This window comes from Hippopotamus amphibius, chromosome 8, assembly GCF_030028045.1.
Source record: "Hippopotamus amphibius kiboko isolate mHipAmp2 chromosome 8, mHipAmp2.hap2, whole genome shotgun sequence".
NCBI classification, from domain to species: domain Eukaryota; kingdom Metazoa; phylum Chordata; class Mammalia; order Artiodactyla; family Hippopotamidae; genus Hippopotamus; species Hippopotamus amphibius.
Window position 1 is genome coordinate 134,872,894 of NC_080193.1, and position 21,251 is coordinate 134,894,144.

At 48.3% G+C, this 21,251-nt stretch overlaps 1 protein-coding gene across 10 annotated transcripts in view; it reads left to right on the forward strand.

The window, feature by feature from the left end:
* The window catches only part of TANC1 (tetratricopeptide repeat, ankyrin repeat and coiled-coil containing 1), a 176,088-nt gene that overhangs the window by 127,459 nt on the left and 27,378 nt on the right, over window positions 1-21,251 (forward strand). For all 10 annotated transcript variants that reach the window (XM_057745091.1, XM_057745086.1, XM_057745088.1 and 7 more), the window contains 5 exons: window positions 714-1,321; window positions 5,461-5,569; window positions 6,938-7,060; window positions 16,420-16,656; window positions 18,865-19,050. In XM_057745091.1, coding sequence (XP_057601074.1) covers window positions 714-1,321; window positions 5,461-5,569; window positions 6,938-7,060; window positions 16,420-16,656; window positions 18,865-19,050 — 1,263 coding nt within the window. The remainder of the gene's footprint in view (window positions 1-713; window positions 1,322-5,460; window positions 5,570-6,937; window positions 7,061-16,419; window positions 16,657-18,864; window positions 19,051-21,251) is intronic.

Consider the following 21,251-nt stretch of genomic DNA (forward strand, 5'->3'; position numbering starts at 1 on the left):
TGGGAGCTGGTAATGTTCTGTGTCTACCTGCTAGTCTCACAAGTGTATTTGACTTTGTGAGAATGAACGACACCGTGCAGTTAGGATTTGTGCACCTCTGTATTTCACACTTCAATTTAAACGTTTACTAAAAAACAGCAACTAAAAAAAAAAAGCGATATGGGCTATGTGAACGTCCGGCAGCTTTGTTGCAGCAGGCTGGCACCGGATCCCAGCCTGGGGGCAGTTTCAGGTGTCCTGGTTGGGTGATGCAGCCCCCGTATCTGAGGCACAATGAAGGATGCCTCCTATCTCGGCATCTGGCCGTGGTCTTAGATGTACAGTGTTGGTTTGTGTCTGTCCTTTTTATATATAACCAGTCGCACAGTGTGCAGATGATGGGTATCAGGTCACCTGGGGGGGTCTCACTGCCCCTTTGCTGGTGCAGCCAGGTTGCTGCCATCTGCTCGAGGCTCTTCCATCTTGCTTGGCTCTGCATCCTCAGGTAAGGGCCTGGGGAAAGCCTTTTCAGATTTGATCTCGCATCAGGAATTTCTTCCCCATAAGCTTTTTATCTTCAGCTTATCCTGTTACATGTTTTAATACAAAACGATGAGTCCCTGTAATCCATGAAAATCCCCCTTAAAAGAAAACTGGTGGATCTTGTTTGAAATGCAGCGGACACGAGAAAGACATCTCTGTGGAGTGACGCTGTGGGCCTCATTCTTTTGCAGGAAATCGTCAGCGAGCTGCCCTTTGTCAGGCTGTCCTTAGATGACTTTCCGGACAACAAGGACATCCACAGCGACCTGCACGCCTACGTCCAGCACCGGGTCCGCAGCAGCCAGGACATCCTCAGCAACATCTCCCTGAACGGCAGGGCCGACGCCGCCCTCATAGGGAAAGTGAGCAGCCACCTGGTGCTGCGGAGCCTCGGCTCCTACCTGTACCTCAAACTCACCCTGGACCTCTTCCAGAGGGGCCACCTGGTCATCAAGAGTGCCAGCTACAAGGTGGTGCCCGTGTCGCTGTCCGAGCTCTACCTGCTGCAGTGCAACATGAAGTTCATGACCCAGTCTGCCTTCGAGAGAGCGCTGCCCATCTTAAACGTGGCCCTCGCGTCCCTCCACCCCATGACGGATGAGCAGATCTTCCAGGCGATTAATGCTGGCCACATCCAGGGGGAGCAGGGCTGGGAGGACTTTCAGCAGAGAATGGATGCCCTGTCCTGCTTCCTCATTAAGAGGCGAGACAAAACCCGCATGTTCTGCCACCCGTCCTTCAGGGAGTGGCTTGTATGGAGAGCGGATGGCGAAAACACGGCCTTCCTGTGTGAGCCCAGGTACGGCAGGCCGCTTCCCGGCAGCTCTGTGCAGGGAGTCTGGTGCGCGACTGGGCAAGGGATTTCAAACACAATTCATGCTCTTTAACAGAGACAACACAGCATGGATAATTCAGGAGGGGTAATGGAAAATTCTCTCTGCTGCTAAACAAAGGCTTCCTTCCTTTAATCGCTAGAATATTAGGACTCCTCAGCACATTTGGATGAAAGAGAAGCCAGGCGGTTCCTGGCGATATTTCTTGGGTGATTCTTTTCGAGATCCCTGTCCCCTCTCACGGGGGTCACGTGTGGGAAAGTGTGCTTTCAGCTGCAGGGAACGTGTGGGAAAGTATGCTTTCAGGCTTTCTTTGAGCCCGTGCATGGCTCAGTTTCTTCACCGGAGGTCCGTGGAGTGTCTCGCGTCCTCGGCACCGCCGCTCCCTGCCACCTCTTGAGCTCGTGGCATCTCGTCCCAGGGTTCTGATGTGTCTGCGGGCCCAGAGAGGAGCACAGCCATCACGTCTGGGCGCCTTGTTTTATATTTGTGTTCAGCACGGTGTAACAGACTGGGATTCGGGGTTGCGAGGATTCAGGTTCAGAGCTCAGTTGCCCCATTTCTGAGATGCGGTGAGGCAGCTGCCTCCTGGGAGTCAGAGGTTCCACTGAGGCTTTGCAGCTGGGCTGGACCAAGATGCAGGTCTCCTCACGGCCCTGCCGGGGAGGCAGGTGGGAAGGCTGCCCGCCCTGTGGGGTGGTGCTAGTCAGGGTGAGAGACTGGGGAATTCGAGGTGTGAATGCTCTCAGATAAGGGTGTGTTCACGTCCACCACCTCTGCCTGGTCATGGCCCTGGCGCTGGCCGGCATCATTGCTGTCTTGAATGGCTTCTGCCCTCTGTGAGGCGTAATTGCCCCCAGCCTGTGTAAGAGGTCTGACAAGCTGCTAAACTGTCCATTTTGAGCCGCACCGGGCATTGGATCAGATGCTGGGGCCAGAGATGAAATGACTAAGCACTTGTGAGCTCTACACTCCCTTCCACCCGTGAATATTAACCTTGACCCACTGGGTCTAGCTGCGCTTGCACGTGATAGGGTGTTTCCTTAGGGAACTATGGGCTAAGAGTTTATTATGTTTTGACCCTGCATTGGGTCAAAAGATAAACTGTAACTCCCAGGTTATTTAGACAGACCATGATAACTTGGTGACGTGTGCTATGTTATATTTAGCTAAATCAGGTCATTTTCTAGGAAGATAGTGAGGTGGAGACCAGACTTGCTGACATGAGAACAGGTGGGCCTGGCTTGGCCTGTGGGCAGCCTCGAGCAGAAGGGGGGAGGTGCTGTATGTAAATCACGCCAAGGTGTTAAGCTTCAGAAACTAGGAATGGCATTGCTCTTAGAGTGGGTCAGAAAGGCAGGGGTGGCCTTGGATTTTAGCAGTTGGAGCTTATGGGGTTGGTGGCAAGGTGCTGAGTCAGGTGGGGTCTCATGGTTGAAGGAGAAGTTGGAATTGAAGACCTGACATCATTGATGGAGAGGCAGTGGTGGGATGTAGTGAGGAAGTGCAGTTAGAGGAAAGGGAGCACTGGACTTCTGAGACAAGGAGGAGGATTTTAGGGAAGGAGGTGAGAGGAGTAGGGGCTACCAGGAAGTGAAGGAAGGTGAGGATGAAGAGGAAGCCATTGGCTGTTCATTGTGGGAGCAGGGTCCTAGATCTTTGGGAGATTCCTCCCATTGCGTGGTGAGGAGTGAAAGAGGAGAGAGCCCACAACCTGGAATGGGAAGTGGAAGGGTTGAGAGGTTTGGGTTTGTTTGAGGGTGGGCAAGGGTTTTGGCTTGTTTTTAACCATGCAGGGGATTGGGACGTTGTTGGAAGCGTCACTGAGAACATGGGCAAACACAGTTCGTGAAGAGGGAGAAATTGGAAACGTGAGGGAACGGGGTCAGCCTGCCTCCTCTTTTCTCCTGTTGAGTCCGTTCACAGCGCCGTTCTAGCTGGATTTTGTCTTGTTCATGTGTCTCCAGTCTAGTTGCTGAGAGCATTTCAGGCCAATGAGCTCTCACTATTCCCCATGGGATCCCCAGCATCAAGCATGGTGCTGGTTATACAGGGATGTTAATGCACAAATGAATGAATGGGAGATCGGGTTATGCTGATGAAGCTCACGTTGCATAGGCTGTGGTCAAACTCTGCTCCATCGTTACCACCTGTTTGATCTTGGGCACATCATTTACCTGTCCAGGCCTCTGTTTCCTCGTGTAAATAAATTGGGAATCATAATACTTAGTGATTCACAGGGTCAAATTGGTTAATGAAATAATTTAGTTAACTTTCTGCATCTGTGTAAAAGCTTGATCTGTGTAAGCTTTGGAAAATGAGCAGACTCATAAGTGCAGGTAGACTTAGAAGGGGGCACGTGATCCCAGGATCAGGAAGGGAGGACGTAAAGGTAGATGGGACGTAGAGGAGTGCAGGTACCCAGTGACTGCATGGTGAATTGTCTCCTCAGGGAGGTGGGAAGGCATGTACTTAACTGAGAGCACTGGACACCTTTGGCCCAGCCACTGAAGGGTATGTGGTCGTCACCCACAGGGGCCAGCCGGCCACAGTACTTGGCATGTCTTTGTAGTGGACACAGATGGTGTGGCCACAGAGCCGGCAGACTGGGAGACTGAGGATGGCTCAGCCTGTGGGTGGGAGAGTGGCTCTGACTAGAGTGATGTGGGACCAGCCCACAGATAGGGAGCAGGGAGGGCACGGAGCATTGGAGGGTGGCAGAGGGTGGTTTCCATGGGAGCAAGGGAGGCTCTCATCTGAGAAGGGGGAACCCAGGCTTGAGGTCTGGGAGGCAGTGTGTGCCAGGGCACACAGGGTATGTGCTCTAGACCCTTCCAGGACTTTAGACAGGACCCTCAGTGGCAGTGTGGCTTTAAATGTCATGGCAGTGTGGCCTTAAATGTCATGCCTTCCCCTGTAGGGTAAAAAGCAGTCTTGTGCTTTCCACCTGCCCTGATTCCCTCGTCTGTAACATGATTTATAATCGATTTGAGAAACCAGCAAGCATCTGGATAGAGAAATGTGATTTAAAGGATGCATGCTTTTAATCCTCTAGATCAACAACTACTAGAAAACACATTTAGAAGAATGCTTTCCTTTTTCACCATGTTTATCTTTTCCTCCACAACTAGCTGCTTTTTCTCAGCGAAACAGCACCTCAGAGGTGTCAGGTTAATAGAAATGAAAATAATTCACCTTGCACAGAGGTCACTGCTGTTGGAGAAGCAGCCCTTAGCATCTTTTCCAAACAGGTTGGCTCAGACAAAGGCATGGAGTCCATGGGAGCCAGAAAGAGCCCTACAGATGTGGCGTGGGAAGTGGGTAGGATGGCTCCTTCATGAGAGGGTTAGTGGGGGGGTTAATTGGTGGTGTCAGTTGAACGTCCACCCTGTGCCCAGACATAGCAAAACTACTCGTAGAGCGTAGCTTTTTTACCACTACAAGGACCTGTGTTCCATTGAAGCCTGGGTTGCTAGGTGTTTCTGATCGTGAGCTGCGGCTGCAGCTGTGACCTCGCTTTTATTTCCCTTCCGTGTAAGGCCTTGTCCTGGCCCAGGCCTGTCCAACAGTGGTGACTGCATGGAGGTGAAGGCCTGAAGGTTAGGTCCAGCGATGGTTCTGCTCCATCTGTCCACTCGCACATCTGTCCTTCATCTGTCTGTCCATCCATCCAGGATATGCATATTTGCGTTCTTGCTGAGTCTTGGGCATTTGCTAGGTATTGTGGCTCTAGCTATGATTTAGACAAGACCCTTAGCCACGTGGAGCTTACATTTTTGTGACAGACTTGTCAACAAACTGGTCAGACAGTGATGGACGATGAACAAGGAGTGGGTGGTTCCACCGACCAAGACCTGCCCTGTCCTGGGGCTTCTCTCTGAGTCACTCCACAGAGATAGGGGAATCCCGAGAAAGCCCTTCAAATGACTTGCGGAGTAAACAGCATTGGCCATCTTCTGTGAAGAAGCAGCTTTCCACCCATTTCTCATGGTGACGCGGAAGCACCAGGGGAACAGTTCAGGGGTCGCGTGGCGGTGTCGCCCTGAAGGCCTGCAGGAGATGGACCGGGGTCCTTGGTTACCAGCCTTTGTGTCTCTCGCCCTAGGAATGGGCACGCTCTCCTGGCGTTCATGTTCTCGCGACAGGAGGGCAAGCTGAACCGCCAACAGACCATGGAGCTTGGCCATCACATCCTGAAGGCACACATTTTCAAGGTGAGACCTGCACCGCCGGAGGGAGGGTTTCGTTGGTGCCGTGTTGAGGTTTTGGTTCTGGAGGCAGATTCGTCAGCCTGCAGAGTCCTCTGTGAGCCGAGCCCCATTCTCAACCTGACCCCCCACCCCACCCCCGCCCAGAGTAACCATTGTTCTCACTCAAGCCTGTATCTACTGCTATGATTAAAGTTTACTTTTTCCCCTCCAAATCTCTTTTTTTCTCTTAAAGGTTCCACTTCATTCATTCCCCTTTGTTTCCTTGTTATTTAGTTGTTGAAGAGCCTGAGTTAAGTGACATGTGTTGTTTCACAGCACCTGGATTTTCTGATTGTGTCCTTATTTCTTGTGGCCTGGCTTAGCATGTTCCTCTTTTCCTCTGGAATTTTTTTTTTTATCATTTGTTAGTTATATGGAGCTGCTTAATCAGGTTCAGGTTTGATTCCCCATCCACCCACCCCCGCCCTGCTCCCCGAGGGTGTCAAGGTTACTTTCTACCGGTAAACCTTAAGTTATTGCACTTTGCTTTATTGTGCTTTGCAAATAATTGCATTTTTTTTTTTCCTTACAAATTGAAGGTTTGTAGAAACCTCCCTTTGAGCTAGACTTTCCACACCATTTTTCCGGCAGCATTTTCTTACTTCATGTCTCTGTGTCATATTTTGGAAATTTTTGCAATATTTCAAACCTTTTCATTATTATTTCTGATGTTACTAGTACAATGTTACTAGTACGACGTACTGAAGTCTCAGATGATGGTTAGCATTTTTAGCAACGAAGTATTTTTAAATTAAGGTATGTACATTTTTTTAGACAATGCTGTTGCACACTGAATAGATGACAGTATAGTGTAAACATAACTTTCACATGCACTGGGAAACCAAAAAAGTTTCGTGATTCACTTTATTGATGTGGTCTGGAACCAAACCCGCAGTATCTTTGAGGTCTGCCTGTTATAGAGTTAAAACGCTCTGTAAGTCTGTATAGGGTTTCTGACGTCAGGATGCGTAGCACGTGTGCTTACTGTGATGCCCTCAGCCACAACTGGTCTCTTCCTTCATTAGGGGTTACAGATGGTGATATGCCAACATTTCTTCTTCCTTTAATTGATTGGAGAAGCTCTGTAAAGAGAAACTTTCTCCTGATCTGCCATCCCTTTCCCCAGGCGTACAGTTGATGTAGCAAAGGCCGGCTAGCCCTTGACCCTTGGCTTTAGGGCAGGAAGGCTGACAGGTCCAGGCCTTTTCTGTGTGTGCAGCCTTTGCCATGCGTTCAGTAGGGACCTGTGCCCTCTTGGGCATGCCCGCTTTCAGGCCCAGGCTGCAGGTGGGAGTGGAGATGCTGAAGCTGATTTGTTGCTGTTGCTTCCAGGGCCTCAGCAAGAAGACTGGAATCTCTTCAAGCCATCTGCAAGCCCTGTGGATCGGGTACAGTACCGAAGGGCTGTCGGCTGCCCTGGCCTCCCTCAGGAATCTCTACACTCCCAACGTGAAGGTGAGCGACCCTCTTCCAGGAGGGCCGGAGCGCCCCATCCCCACCTCCGCCCGCTGTTGCTCCAGTAGTCCTGGAGTCCCAGTGATCTCCCTGTGCTGGGTGGTGGCCACAGCGTGGAACGCTTCTAAAGCTCCCTGATGTAAAGCACACAGACATGAATGCTCTACTGCCGGTTCTCTTCTACAAGTTTAGCTTTCACTGGGGCGGGAAGATATGGGTGGTCGGGGGCTGCTGTGTGAGCGTGTGGTGACTGTTTCAGCGTGGATGAGATAAGAGAAGCAGTTCACAAAGGAAACCAAAGGTCAGAGGGAGATTTCCAGGGAAAATGGACTTTTATGGCATCTTGGTTTCAAATCTGGACTCTTTATGGTTCATAGGAAATTAAGCACTGGTGAGTGACACAAAGTGGTGGGCACACAGAGGGAAACTGTTACTAAAGGTTTTGTGCATATGTGTATTTTATTTATTTATTGGCTGCGTTGGGTCTTCGTTGCTGCTCTCAGGTTTTCTCTAGTTGTGACAAGCAGGGCTACTCTTTGTTGCGGTGCACAGTCTTCTCATTGCTGGGACTTCTCTTGTTGCGGAGCATGGGCTCTAGGCACTCGGGCTTCAGTAGTTGCAGTGCACAAGCTCAGTAATTGTGGCGCACGGGCTTAGTTGCTCCGCAACATGTGGGATCTTCCCGGACCAGGAATTGAACCCGTGTCCCCTGCTTTGGCAGGGGGATTCTTAACCACTGCGCCACCAGGGAAGTCCCTGCACATGTGTGTTTATGATCATGGAAAGCGTATCAGGGTCTGCCTGCTGCGGAGCCAAGAGCTTCCTCACTCTTGGTCAGTGGCTATCATGTCACAATATTCTGAGCTTTTCAGGGTAGATTCTCCCTCCTCATTTAATGCAGTCTAAGAGTCTTAAGCACACAGAGACTGAGTATCTGGTTAAGGCAGCAAAGAGGAGTTAACTCCCACAAAGAGTATAGGAATTACTGGCTTACATTATAGGAGTTTACAACCATCCTTCCCAGTGCCGAGTAAGATGAGATCATGAATGTCTTCGAATTTTAGATTTCTCACCCTCTTGACATATCTGCTAGACTCCAGGCCTTTCAGCCCCAGGCCCTGACGTGCCCAGCTGCCTTTAAAAGCTCTGACATCATTTCCCAAGGAGCCAGTCCTCCCTTTCAGTCACCTCCATGAGAGCCGTCATACATGTTCTCTCCTTAGTAGCACAGGGATGGTCAGGTGAAGCCCTGGAAGTTTCCAGGAATCTGTCTTCTACTTCTCCTCACTTTGGTTCATCAAACCCACCTGGGAAGGGGGCCACATGCCCCAGAGATGGCGTCATGGAGGACACTTGGGGGCCATTCCTGGGGGACCTTGTGCCCCTCCTCTCCTGTCAGCACGTACCACCCTCAGCACTTACACACTTACACCTGCGATGTGTGTTGGGATCAGGGCCTTGCAGAGCACTGCCTCTGTCTGGTGATGTGAACTCTGCCCCCTCTTCTCTCTTCCTTGTGTTCCTGGTGAACAGTGGTCCCCAGATCAGTTCCAGGACCTCCCACAGACACCAAAATCCAAGGATGCTCAAGTCCCATATATAAAATGGCACACTAATGGAATACAACCTACACACATCCTCCTGTACACTTTAAATCATCTCTAGAGTACTTATAATACCTAACACAATGTAAAGGCTCTGTAAATAGTTGCTGGCCTACAGAAAATTCAAGTTTTGCTTTTTGGAACTGTGGAAATTTTTATTTTCAAATATTTTCAGTCTGCGGTTGGTTGAATCCACAGATGCAGAACCTACTAATACAGAGGGCAGGCTGTATTTATTTATTTTCTTTCTCTCTCTTTTTTTAATTGAAATATAATTGACAGATAACACTACATTTCAGGTGTATAACCTAATGATGTGATATTTGTTTCTATTGTGACATGATTACCACAAAAGGTCTAGTTAACCGCTATCACCACATATGGTTATTTTTTCTTGCAATGAAAACTTAAGATCTGCTCTCTTAGCAACTTTGAAATATATAACGTAGTGATATTAACTGTAGTCCTCGTGGTGTATGTTACATCCCTGCTCGCTGGCGTAGAGAAGGGCGGGTGTAACGATGCTGACTGAGGAGCCTGGGTGTCAGGAAGGACCTGCTGCCCACAGCCCTGCAGCCCAGTGCAGAGCTGGGGTGTTGCTTAGAGAAAGGCCCCCACCCCCTGGTGGATTCGGACAAAGCCTTTGAAAATACAAAAGTGTAGGTGGACTCAGCGCTGTTAGGGTTCCAGGCTTGATGGGCAGAGGGCACGTTGGATTTCAGCCTGGCTCAGCCCTGGGTGGGGCGCCTGGGAGCAGAGCAGCCCTGGGGAGCCGCTCCCGGGAACCCTGCACTCGGCCCTGCTCCTTTGGATGTTTCTACTCACTCTGCAGGTGCGTAGGCTTGAGGGCTTGTGTCCCAGCTGAAGCCACATGCAAGTTTCATGCAGTGAGGACGGGGAAGCCGCTTTTGTAGTTAAGGAGAACTAACTGTAAGCTGCTCAGGGTCAAGGTGAGCATTTCCTTTCTAGAGAGAGTTGCTCTGAAAAATGTAGAGAACGTGCTGAGTGTAGTCTTCACGTAATGAAGAAATTGTATTTAGAATTCTTGTTTTACTTTTTATAGAAACGCAAAGTGAGTTTACTAAAATAACATTGTTTCATCTTTCATTTCAGTTGGAAGTATATCTTTTGGCTTCTCCATAATTAAAAAAAATTCACTAACGATGGCAAGAAAGAGAGAAAGAAAAATTAAAATGGCAATATGTGTTTTCACCATTTTAATGAATTATGGGCACAAAAATTATTTTAATGTGGAGAAAAGTAAATGGGAAACGTCATACTCTGTTGAATACGAGTTTTTAAGACAGTAAATTAAAAGGTACAGTGTAATTATACAATGAGTTTGACCCTCCTGGGATTATAAACTTTCCTCTTTAGCATGTTTGCAATTTTAAGAGTTATTCATCTTTACTTTGTTTTATGGAATTCCAGTGTCACCTACATCTACACTATCCCCCAAATTGTATAACTTGGTTACAGAATTTTAAGGCTTTCCGTTATCCTTCTGTTCCTTTTATCTTTCAAGCAAAAAGGGGAGGGGGTGGTTTTCACAGAATCGTGAACAAATTACAGTAATTTAAAATTATGCATGCAATTAAGGCATTTTTTTAGAGAGTATTAAATGTTGTCATACAGGAAGGGATGTCACTTTGAGCAGTAATTGCAGTTTGCCACTTTGGTAAATTAAAGCGACTTGCTCTGGAATGATTACTTGGTAGATGAATTTTAATTTTGGTGGCATGCCCGTGATTTCTAACAATGTGATCTCCCGCTGCCAGGCCAGGCTCATGCCAGCCCGGGCCCTGGCTGGCCCACTGGGGTCCTTGCTGCCAGTGCCTCCAGGCTCTGGTCCAGCTGGTTGTTTTGCTCACGTAGTCGCATGGGACTGGCTGGCAGCCATGGGCTTCCCAAGGCTCTGGGCTCAAGAGAATTAAGGTTGTGATTCTTGTCTCAGCTGGAGGGGGTGGGAGGTGGGGGGAGGGAGACAGGAGTCAGGCATGGCCTTTGGCCTGACTTCCGTGGCGGAGAGAATCCAGCCGTATTCTGCATCATGATGAAGGCAGCACACATTTACACCGGCTGCCTTGATGAGAAGCTCCAGTATACTTAATGAGGAACCTGAGCCTCCCACTGTGCGACTGTGCTGGACAGTGCCTCTTCTGTTCCTTATGGTCACGTCATTTTTGCCTACCCACCCCCCCTTCTTTTTTGTTTTCTTAAATTCATCAAATCCAGAAGTGTATAGGTAATACTGCCATTTTCAGGTGTCATCCAGGGAGAGCTTCGTCGTGGTGAAGACCAAAAGATGTCCACGTGTTTGGGAGAAAATGTACAGGAAATGGTTTTAAACCATTTTAAACCCCTCCCTTGATGCAGGGAATTCTTAGCCAGATAGCTACTTTGGCCACTGGACGGCTCTGTGGTACTAATTAGTGCCGTGCCAGGGCTACTCTGTGACGTATCTGCTGTGAGCCTCAGTTTTCTCACCTGTAAAATGAAGGTAACAGAAGTACCTGCAGCATAGAGCGATGGGAAAGCTCACTGAGATGTTGACGCTCTTGGGAGAATATTTGGCGTTTATCATGTGGTCAAGTGAGTTATTTCTATGCGTGCTCTACCTTCTTTCTGGAAACTGAGATTCTACTGTAAGCACCTGAGAACTTGTGAGTGTGCTTGTTAGTGGTGGTGAAGGGGAGCTGCCCGCCGTGAGGCTTTGACGGGTCCACTTCTGCCCTCAAAGAAGCATGAGGTCTCCCTGCTGCTCTGTGCTGTAAGCAGCCCAGCGGGGCCAGACCCTCCAGGTCACCAGGTTGCTGGGGCGGAGTGCCCTCCTGTGCCTTCCAGGGGGTCAGGCCCCTGTCTCTTCTAAAGATCCCATTAAAGGTGATGGTAGCAATAGCACGTAATATTTATCTAGCGCTCACAGGATGCTGAGGGCTGTGCTAAGCGCTTTGTGTGTGTGGCACTTCATTTCTAATCTTCACAACAACCCAAGGAAGTGAAACTGTTTTTATCACCACCTTTCAGGTGAGGAAACCGAGGGTGAGGGCAGTGATCGCGTGCCCCAGATCCCACGGCGGGAAGGGTGCCTGGTGCCCAGCAAGCCCGTGCTCCCTCCACAGGGGCGCTCCTCCCCTGACGTGTTTACAGCCGCCACTGCCAGCTGGAACCCCTGGGGAGCCCCAGGCCCCAGCCAAGTCAGAATCTCCAAGTGTGGGGCTTGGGTTTTGGAAACTTGCAAGCTCCCAGGTGGTTTCACCGTGCAGTGGGGCTAAGAAACATGGGTTCGGGGAAGATCCACAACCGATTGGGGGGTAAGGGGTAAAAATCCCTACAGTGTTGCACCAACAAAGGAAGTATCTTTCCGAAGAAGCAGATAAAGAGAGAATTCATAACAGATACCTTTAGGAAAGCTCTACCCCTAATTTCATACCTTCCACAGGACGTTTTTTTATAAAGTATTCAGCAAGACAGCACTGAAACGACACCTTCCAACATTCTTAGGAAAGAGTTTCTGTCCAGTAGAATGGAGTGCAGTGCTGTCGTTTTCCTAGGAGGCACCTGAACCACAGAGAGCTGGAGTGATTTTTCTGAAAATCATGCAGCGAGTTAGTTAAGGGGCTGATTGAGAACTCAGACTCTTCAGTTCCTCATCTTTTTCTCTTAGTATCATGAGGCTCAGGAGGGGATGGGATTGATGGGAGAGGGAAGAGAGAGGGTAACTGGCTGTCAGAGTCACCCTGGGAACTTACAAACAATTCCTGCCTGTCCTTTGGTGACCAGAGTCCGATGTGCCCCTCAGTGATGTTACATGTACTTTGAAAAAGCTGCTCAGGTTCTTCTCTATTCCTCTTGTCTAAGAACTGATTTCCTAGGCCCTGATAAAATCCCCAGCCGTGTCCGTAGCCTTATCCTAATCCTGCCATACTATTGGCAGTTACTCAAAGGGAAAGAATTTTTTCAAAAAACCCTTACTTGCGTTGTGCACTTACACTTTTAAAATGCTTTCAGATCCTATTTGAGTCTGCTGCTGTTTTTAAGAGCAAACCTATGTAAGGTTGTAGAGCAAGCTTGGTGGAGATGAGTTTGCCCAAGGTCGAGCGTCGCATATCACTGTTGGGACAGGGACACCTCTCCTGATTTCTCCTCCCTGTTTTCTTCTGCCCGTCCATCCACACATGCTGGTTGGTTGCAGGAGGCTGGAGGCTGGGTTGGTGCTGACCTGGGTGGGGTTGAAAGATGGCCCCCCTACTTGTGTGAAAGATCAGGCAAGTGCTGGTTACTTGGGTACAGGCCATCCTTCCTTTTTCCTTTTTAATTGAAGTATAGTTAATTTACAATGTTGTGTTAGTTTCAGGTGTACAGCAGATTGTGTGTGTGTATATATATATGTATAAAATTATCCACACTCCGGTTATATTAAAACTTCTGCTGGCTGCACTGTCTTAACAGCGCTTTCTGTTCAAGGCTACTATCTCCCCAGTCACTGCTGTGCGGGTGTGAACGTGTTACATCAGTTCATTTGTAACTGGTGCGAGCAAACATGGTTGCCCCACTTGTGATTTGCATGAAAGAAGAGCTGCGTGCAGTGATTCGTTTTTTGTGGACTGAGGGTGTACGTGGTGCTGTTATTTATCAAAGACTTTGTGTACAGTATGGAGAAAGTGTTTTGTCTCAAAGAAATGTGTGTGAATGGATAGAGATGCTTATTGAAGAGCTGGAGCCTACACTTTGGATTAAATGCAGAGGACTGCTGTCCAAGGGCGTTGTGATCTTGCATGACAGTGCATGTCTGCATGCTTCTGCTACACTGTCAACACTCTGCAAAAACTTCCTTTGAGGTGTTAAAGCATCCTCCCTGTAGTCCTGATCTTGCTCCATCAGACTTTCACCTGTTTGATGCCCTGAAAGCAGCCCTATGACGACAAAGATTCACTTCTGATGAAGCAGTGAAGATAGCAGTGCATTTGAGGCTCGCAGCTCAGCCTAAAACATTTTTTAATGAGGGCATACAAAAGCTTGCTGACAGATGGACAAAGTGTATTGAAAAGCAAGGAGATTATGTTGAAAAATGATGTATTTGTCTTTTCTAAAAGTTAATTACATTCTACAGCCAGAGTGTGGGTAATTTTTGACTCATCCTCGTATATATATTTTTTAGATTCTTTTCCCTTATAGGTTATTGCAGAATATTGAGTATAGTTCCCTGTGCTATACAGTAGGTCCTTGTTGTTTATTTTATATATGGTAGTGTGTATCTGTTAATCCCAAACTCCTAATTTATCCCTCTCCCCACCTCAGGGGGTCCTTCCTTAAATGTAGGTGATGGTCCTGATGGTGGGAAGGAACCAACTCATGGGCCATCCTCACCCATTAAGGGGATTTGTTTACTTCTCTTCTCTGTGAACTTCTGTATCTCAGAACCAGTGTCTTGTGCCACGGGCTAAAGTGGGAAACGGAGTGTGCGGAGTAGATGGCCGTGCACAGGGCTGGCGCATGTGTGGGTGGAGCTGTGTGCACAGGCGGGGCTGGGAGCACTCTGTACGGGGTGGGGGGACTTCTCCCTGGTGTCCTGGCATTGAATCAGGGATCTGTAGGAAGTGATCCTTTGTCATCTGTACCTATGGAAAGGGTACTTACTCCTGGCAGAGGGAACTGTACACCGGAAGGCCAGGGCCTGCTTGCATGGTCACTGTGGGGTGGGGGTGGGGGGGGTGAGGGGAAGGGGGCTGGAAGAGGAGGTCAGAGGAGGAGCTGAAGGGCTGGGTCACCCAAGGTTCAAGCTTCAGCAGCAACCAAGACCTCTTCAGGTTTTACGCTTTGGGTTCTAACCTCTCTGTGTGCTGTTTCTCTATTCTGAGGTGTGGTGTCACCACCAGGTAATAATAATTTCTATCACTTTGTAAATGTTCTGTCAGCTACTCTTGTGGACACCATATCACTGAAATACCTTGAATTTTATATGCCTTGTCATCTTTCTGTATCTTTTAATGATCCCACGTGTCTTTGCTCAAATAAGAGACCCACTCTCTGGTTTTCACGCCGAATGGGCAGCCTGGAAGCCACCAGGGTCTGTCGGGGGGGACTGATGCTGATCAGGACCATGGAAGTCGTTTGAAGAAACACAGTGGGCAATCTTCATAGGTGTTAAAGGAGCATCATTTTCCTTTTTTTTTTTTAAATTATGTAATTAATTTATTTATTGGCTATGCTGGATCTTCGTTGCTATGCGTGAGCTTTCTCTAGTTGTGGCGAGCAGAGGCTACTCTTCATTGTGATGCGTGGGCTTCTCATTGCGGTGGCTTCTCTTGTTGCGGGCTCTAGGTGGGAGGGCTTAAGTAGTTGTGGCTCGCGGGCTCTAGAGTGCAGGCTCACTAGTTGTGGTGCACGGGCTTACTTGCTCCGTGGCATGTGGGATCCTCCTGGAGCAGGGATCGAACCCCTGTCCCCTGCATTGGCAGGTGGGTTCTTAACCACTGCGCCACCAGGGAAGTCCCCAAGGAGTGTCATTTTTCCAGTGATCTGGACATTTGAAGAAGATATTAGTATGGCTAAAATTTTCATAAGGTATTCAGTGATTTTATTTTAAAACCTACAGATAACAAATTTCCTCTGATATCTGGATCCCAGGAGTTAAGTGGGTGGTGGACATAGTAATTAGTAGAAAAAGCAGATGGTTTTCTGGGAGTCTTATGCTGCCAACAGTCCCAAGCATATGAACATTTTCACATATTCTGCTTTTTCTTGCAGGTACAACTCCTTGTAAAGAAAAGAGTGTATTTGCTTTTACGTTTGGTTTTATTATCTCACTGTTAGTTATTTAATCCTGTGATGATTATTTCATTGCCCCCCAAAATGAATTTTATGTTTTTATTGGGTCAAGCAGCAGTTTTCACAGTGCAGTCCCCAGGCCAACAGCATGAGTATCACCTGGGGGAATTTATTAAAAAGGCACATTCTCAGGCCCCACCCTAGACGTACTGAATCCAGAGGTCTGAGTCTAGAGAATATGCATTTCTAAATTTTCATTTTTAACTGTGATTTTAAAAACACAACATAAAATGTACCATCTTAGCTGTTTTTAAGGGTAGAATTCAGTAGTGTTAGGTGTATTCACATTATTGTACAGTAGATCTCCAGAATAAAACTGAATCTCCATACCTATTAAACAATTCTCGTTGACCCCTTCTCCCAGCCTCTTGCAGCCACCATTCTACGTTTCTGTCTTTATGAATTTGACTACTTTATGTCCCTCATATGAGTGGAATCACCCAGTGTTTGTCTCTTTGTGACTGGCTTATTTCACCTAGCTTGATGTTCTCAAGGTTCATCTGTGCTGTGGCATGTGACAGGATTTCCTTCCTTTTAAAAACTGAGTGATATTCCGCTGTATGTATTTACATATCACTTTGGTGCATTCATCTGTTGACCATTGGTTTGCCTGCATGTCTTGGCGATTGTGAATAGTGCTTCCATAACACAGCAGTGCTGATATCTCATCGAGATCCTGACTTCATTTCCTTTGGATGTGTACCCAGAGCGGGATTGCTGGACCTTAAGAACCTCCACACAGTTTTCTGGGGCAGCTGTGCCATTTTACATTCCCACCAGCAAGACTTTTCCAGTGCAGGTCATACGGGTGCACACTCAGGTTTGAGAACCACTGGATTAAGAATACCACCCTTCTCCACACATGTTGTTGTGACGGACATCTACGTGAGCAATTAATCGTGTTGGGGGGACATTCTCCAACAGGTGAGCCGTCTCCTGATTTTGGGAGGGGCCAACGTGAACTACAGGACAGAAGTGTTAAATAACGCCCCGATCCTGTGCGTCCAGTCTCACCTCGGCCATGAGGAGGTGGTCGCTCTACTCCTGGAATTTGGAGCCTGCCTGGACGGCACGTCGGAGAATGGCATGACTGCCCTCTGCTACGCGGCCGCTGCCGGCCACGTGAAGCTGGTGTGTCTGCTGGCCAAGAAGGGAGCCAGGGTAAGCAGCGGCCTTCCCCGCAGTGAGGGGTGGGGGGGTCGCGCACGAAGATGGGAGGGATCTTCCATTGCTTGTAGAATTGTCACTGGTGGGGCCAGGCTCCCTTTGGTCTCTGCTTTGTTAAGTTGCGATGAACAGAAGTCATCACGTAAAGAGTAGAGCTACAGGTCCCAGACAGTGTGTGATGTAGCCTGATGTGGGTGTGTGTGATGTGGGGGTTGCCTCCGAGAGAGAGAGGGGCCATGTGTTTTGCTCAAAGCTCTTACCCTGCTTAACCCTGCCCAGGGGGGACTCCTGGCCACCAGCGGTCTGAGTAAGGCCTTTCTTTTCTTTTCTTTCTTTCTTTCTTTCTTTATTTTATTGGCTGTGTTGAGTCGTTTTGGCTGTGCGCGGGCTTTCTTTAGTCGTGGTGAGTGGGGGCTACTCTTCATTGTGATGCACGGGCTTCATTGCCGTGGCTTCTCTTGTTGCAGAGCATGGGCTCTAGGTGTGTGGGCTTCAGTAGTTGCAGCACATGGGCTCAATAGTTGTGGCTCATGGGCTCTAAAGTGCAGGCTCAATACTTGTGGCGCACAGGCTTAGTTGCTCCACGGCGTGTGGAATCTTCCTGGAGCAGGGCTCAAACCCGTGTCCCCTGCATTGGCAGGTGGATTCTCAGCCACTGCGCCACGTAGGAAGCCCAAGGCCATCCTTTCAAAAGCCTGCAAGTGTTGCCCTGAAACTTATCACAGAATTTAACACAGTACTGGATTGGCTGAAAAGATATAAATGTTTGATTTTTTTTCTCCTTTCTTCTTATTCTGTTTTGTGTCTTTTTTTTTTCTTTTTTAAAAAACAATAAAATGAGTTCTGTGGATCTTAGAAGGCATGTGCTTAAGCATATGGCTGCAGGAATACTAGAAGGCCCTGAATCCTCATTTCTCCAGCTGCCAGCTGAGACATGGAGCAAGTTGTTGAGCCTGTGTGCCTCAGGCTTTTCATCCATAAAATGGGCATAACAACAGGATCTACCAGAGGGCTGTTGTGTGAGCATAAGTAAATCAGTGTGTTAACAATACGAAGTTACTATATTATTAACGACCTACTCGAGGACTATCAATGTTAATAGATTAAATGAGAACGGTGCCAAGTTCACAGTAAACTAGGTTTTTTATAAGCACTTCATTGGGGAAGGGAGAATGTACTTTTGAACAGTAATAGAAATAAATCACTGATGTTTGTCTTTTTTATAGTTGGGATCTTTAAAGTTCAACAAAAAGACATTAGGCTTATAAGTAACTATGGGAGCCTTTTTATTTTTTTCTCTCAAAAATAAAGCATTTGGGATGGGTCACCCTTAGCTCTTGGAAGAAGGACATGTTGCTGTGAAGCCTTCCCAGTGGGTTCATTACTGCTTATCCCCACACCTCCATTTCCACTTGCGAATCGTGGCGTGGATTTATTCAGGGGCTAAGCTGAAAGCTCTCTAGGAGGGGATGGGGTCGTGTAGCAGCTCTTGCAAAGCCTCTGGGTTGAGGTGCAGAGTGAGAGCATCCTCAGAATTTGCAAGCAAGGCTGGACCCTGAATCCTCTTCCAGCCCAGGATTTCCAGGCTTAGACGGGGAATGACGTGTTGTCTGCTGCCTCTTGGACGCTTAGGGGGTACGCAGCACTCGGGCACTCCCCCTTTGTGGCTAGCCAGCCCTCCCAGCTTTGCGGCCACATTTGGCAGGCTGACACATCCCGGCTCACCTGCCTTCCCAGTAAAATGCCTCTGGGGGTCCCTTGCTGCCCTTCATTCAGAGCTGGGTTTTCCAGATCCCTTCCTCTTGCTAGCTTTCCTGTCTCACTGACTAAAGAACTGCTCTACCCCCCCAAGTCATAGCTTGTCACAGCGGATTTAGAATGCTCTGCCCAAGTGACCAAGGCTGGGAGGTATAGGTTTTGGCCTGTCCTCATACCCACTCCCCAGAAAACTCGGAGCTCTGAGTCATTTGCGAGGAGGATGTCTTGTGATCACTAGTTGTGCAGAGGAAACTTGAGGCCTGGAACAGTGCATTAGTTACAACATAGCAACTCAGACAGAGACTCTCCAGAGAGACACGTTGGGACGTGAACCCCATACGTGTGCAGTGGGATGGGGTTTGTGCAGAGCGTGTGTGGGGCACCGGACAAAGTGATGCTAAACGGTGACCTTCCTCTACTCCTGCTCCCCCCGTCCCCGCCCAGGTGGACCACTTGGATAAGAAAGGCCAGTGCGCGCTGGTCCACAGCGCACTGAGGGGCCACGGCGACATTCTCCGCTACCTGCTGACCTGTGAGTGGTCGGCGGGCCCGCCCCAGCCCGGCGCGCTGAGGAGGAGCCAGGCCCTGCAGCAGGCGCTGACGGCGGCCGCCAGCATGGGTCACAGCTCGGTGAGTGGGGCTGCCAGGGCCCTTCCTGGGCAACTGGGAGCGCACGTAGCCCAGAGGGTCGGGCATTTTGCATTCACCTTCTCCTGAGTTGCTAGCTTGGGATGCACCGAAGGAATGAAAGAAAGTGAAGGTTTCAAGCAAATGAGGGTTTCGCCACGTGTAAAGATCTTCTGTTGTTATGGTGCCCTTCCTGGGAGTGAAAGCGCAGGGGAGAGCCCACAGTGGCGGGTGTGGGCTGGGTGGGGCTGGCCACTCCCCCGCAGAGGCCCTCCGTGGTGTGCGTTCTCCGCTCTTGTTTCTTCCTCTCTTCCTTGCTTCTTCTGTTGCTACCCTCAAGCCCTGCTGTCTACGTTTTTCCCCCTTCAATTCATTCTTTTGTTCTTGTGATCTTTCAACAAGCATCACACGGAATCCTAATTCTAAACTTGTTCTTGAGTAATTGAAGGATTTTTAAAAATAGAACTTGAGTGCTCTGCCAGCGTGTGAGATGCTTGTCATTTGCAGTTCATGCACTGAAGGAAAACGTCATGCTGTAGTTACATCGAGCTCTTACTTCTGGTAGGTGTGAGTATTCCTCGATTTGAAGATTTCATTGTCATCTCCTGACTGGGTGTCTGTGAATTTAATAATATTTTACTCTCTCTCTCCATGTATTTCTCACTCTGTATTACGTTATCTTCAAGCAATTAGAGTTGCCAATGTTTGGTAAGATTCTTTCCCACGATGACTTAAAGTAAATTTGGGTGCAGAGCCGGCTGGCTGACTTTTAGCATTTAAAACACTAGAGCAGCTATACCCGCACACACTGCTGGCTGGCTTATTGTTGGCATTTAAAACATCAAAAATACACACATACGCTACTTCACCCAACACAGTGTATTGCAGTAAGTTGAATGCAGGAGCATATAAGAAAACGTAGCTGTCGTCTCTTAAGACAGACATAAAAGAGATTTACAAAAATGTGAAATGGTGCCAGTCAACCTACCTGTATGTTTTAGCTTGGGAGAAAATACTCATTTCATAAAGATGAAAAAATACCCATTTCATAAAAATGTGTGAAATGTTACCATGTAGTGGATTTATTATAATTCCTTTAAAATAGAAATACACATAAATATTTTTAAATACCCACATACAGAGATTCAGAGAGAGTGCATTAAAGACACATATTTGAATGTAGTTGTTTTTTTCTCTTTAAACGGTTCCCTAAATCTGCATGAGTCTAGAATGTGCAAAATCATCTTAGGGAGGGCAGTGAAGCCGCGATGAATGTGACCTTGGTCTCAGCTGGTTTTAAAGCTGGCTGCAAGGAGCTGTGGAAAAGCAGCTGCAGTACATCCAGTAACTGTTTCGTGGAAAAGGATGGGATTTGCTCACCAAAAGCCTTGAAGGATGTATTAGTTTCCTCACGCTGTTGTAACAAGTGACCACAGACTTCAGTGGCTTAAAACCATCTGCTCTGAAGGTCAGAGGCTGAAATTAAGTTGGGTCAGGAAGCCAGTGTTCCTTCTAGGGTCTCCAGAGGAGAGTGTTTCTCTATTTTTTTTTCTAGCTTTTAGAGGCCACTTTTCTTCCTTAGCATGTGGCCCTGCTTCTGTCTTCAGAGTGTGTCCCTCTCCCTGAGGCTCCTGTCTCCCGGTCTCTTCCTTCCTCTGACCCTGGTTTCTCCTGTCCCTCTTACAAACAGCTGCGTTCATATCAAGTGTGTATCAAACACACCTGGATAATTCAGGCTAATCGTCCCATTTCAAGATTGTCATCACATCCGCAAATCCCCTCTTGCCATGTAAGGTAACATTCATGGTCTTGCAGGAGTAGGATGTGGGGCCCTTATTGGGAGTGGATTGGGAGACTGGAAAATGGCTTTGATGAGCTCTCCTGTAGCTGCACACGAGCCGCGTGGATGCTGGCTCTGGTGTGGGGCTCAGATAGTCCCGTTTCCCCCTGAGCCAGCACCCCTGATTCCACACCTGTGAGCCAGCCTGCTGTTTGACAGAGGGAGAAGAGTAATGTTGTCAGTAGAAAAACCAGTGGGAGCAGCACGCTTTTATTTTATCGGAAAGGTATACAACTTACCTTGTTTCTCTTCCTTGTGAGAAAAGGGATTCACCATCTTCCGGTGATTTATGCAGAAGCCACACTCTGTATGCTCTCCCCTCTCCTTTGTTGATTAGGCTGGCATATTTGGGTCATGTTGGAAT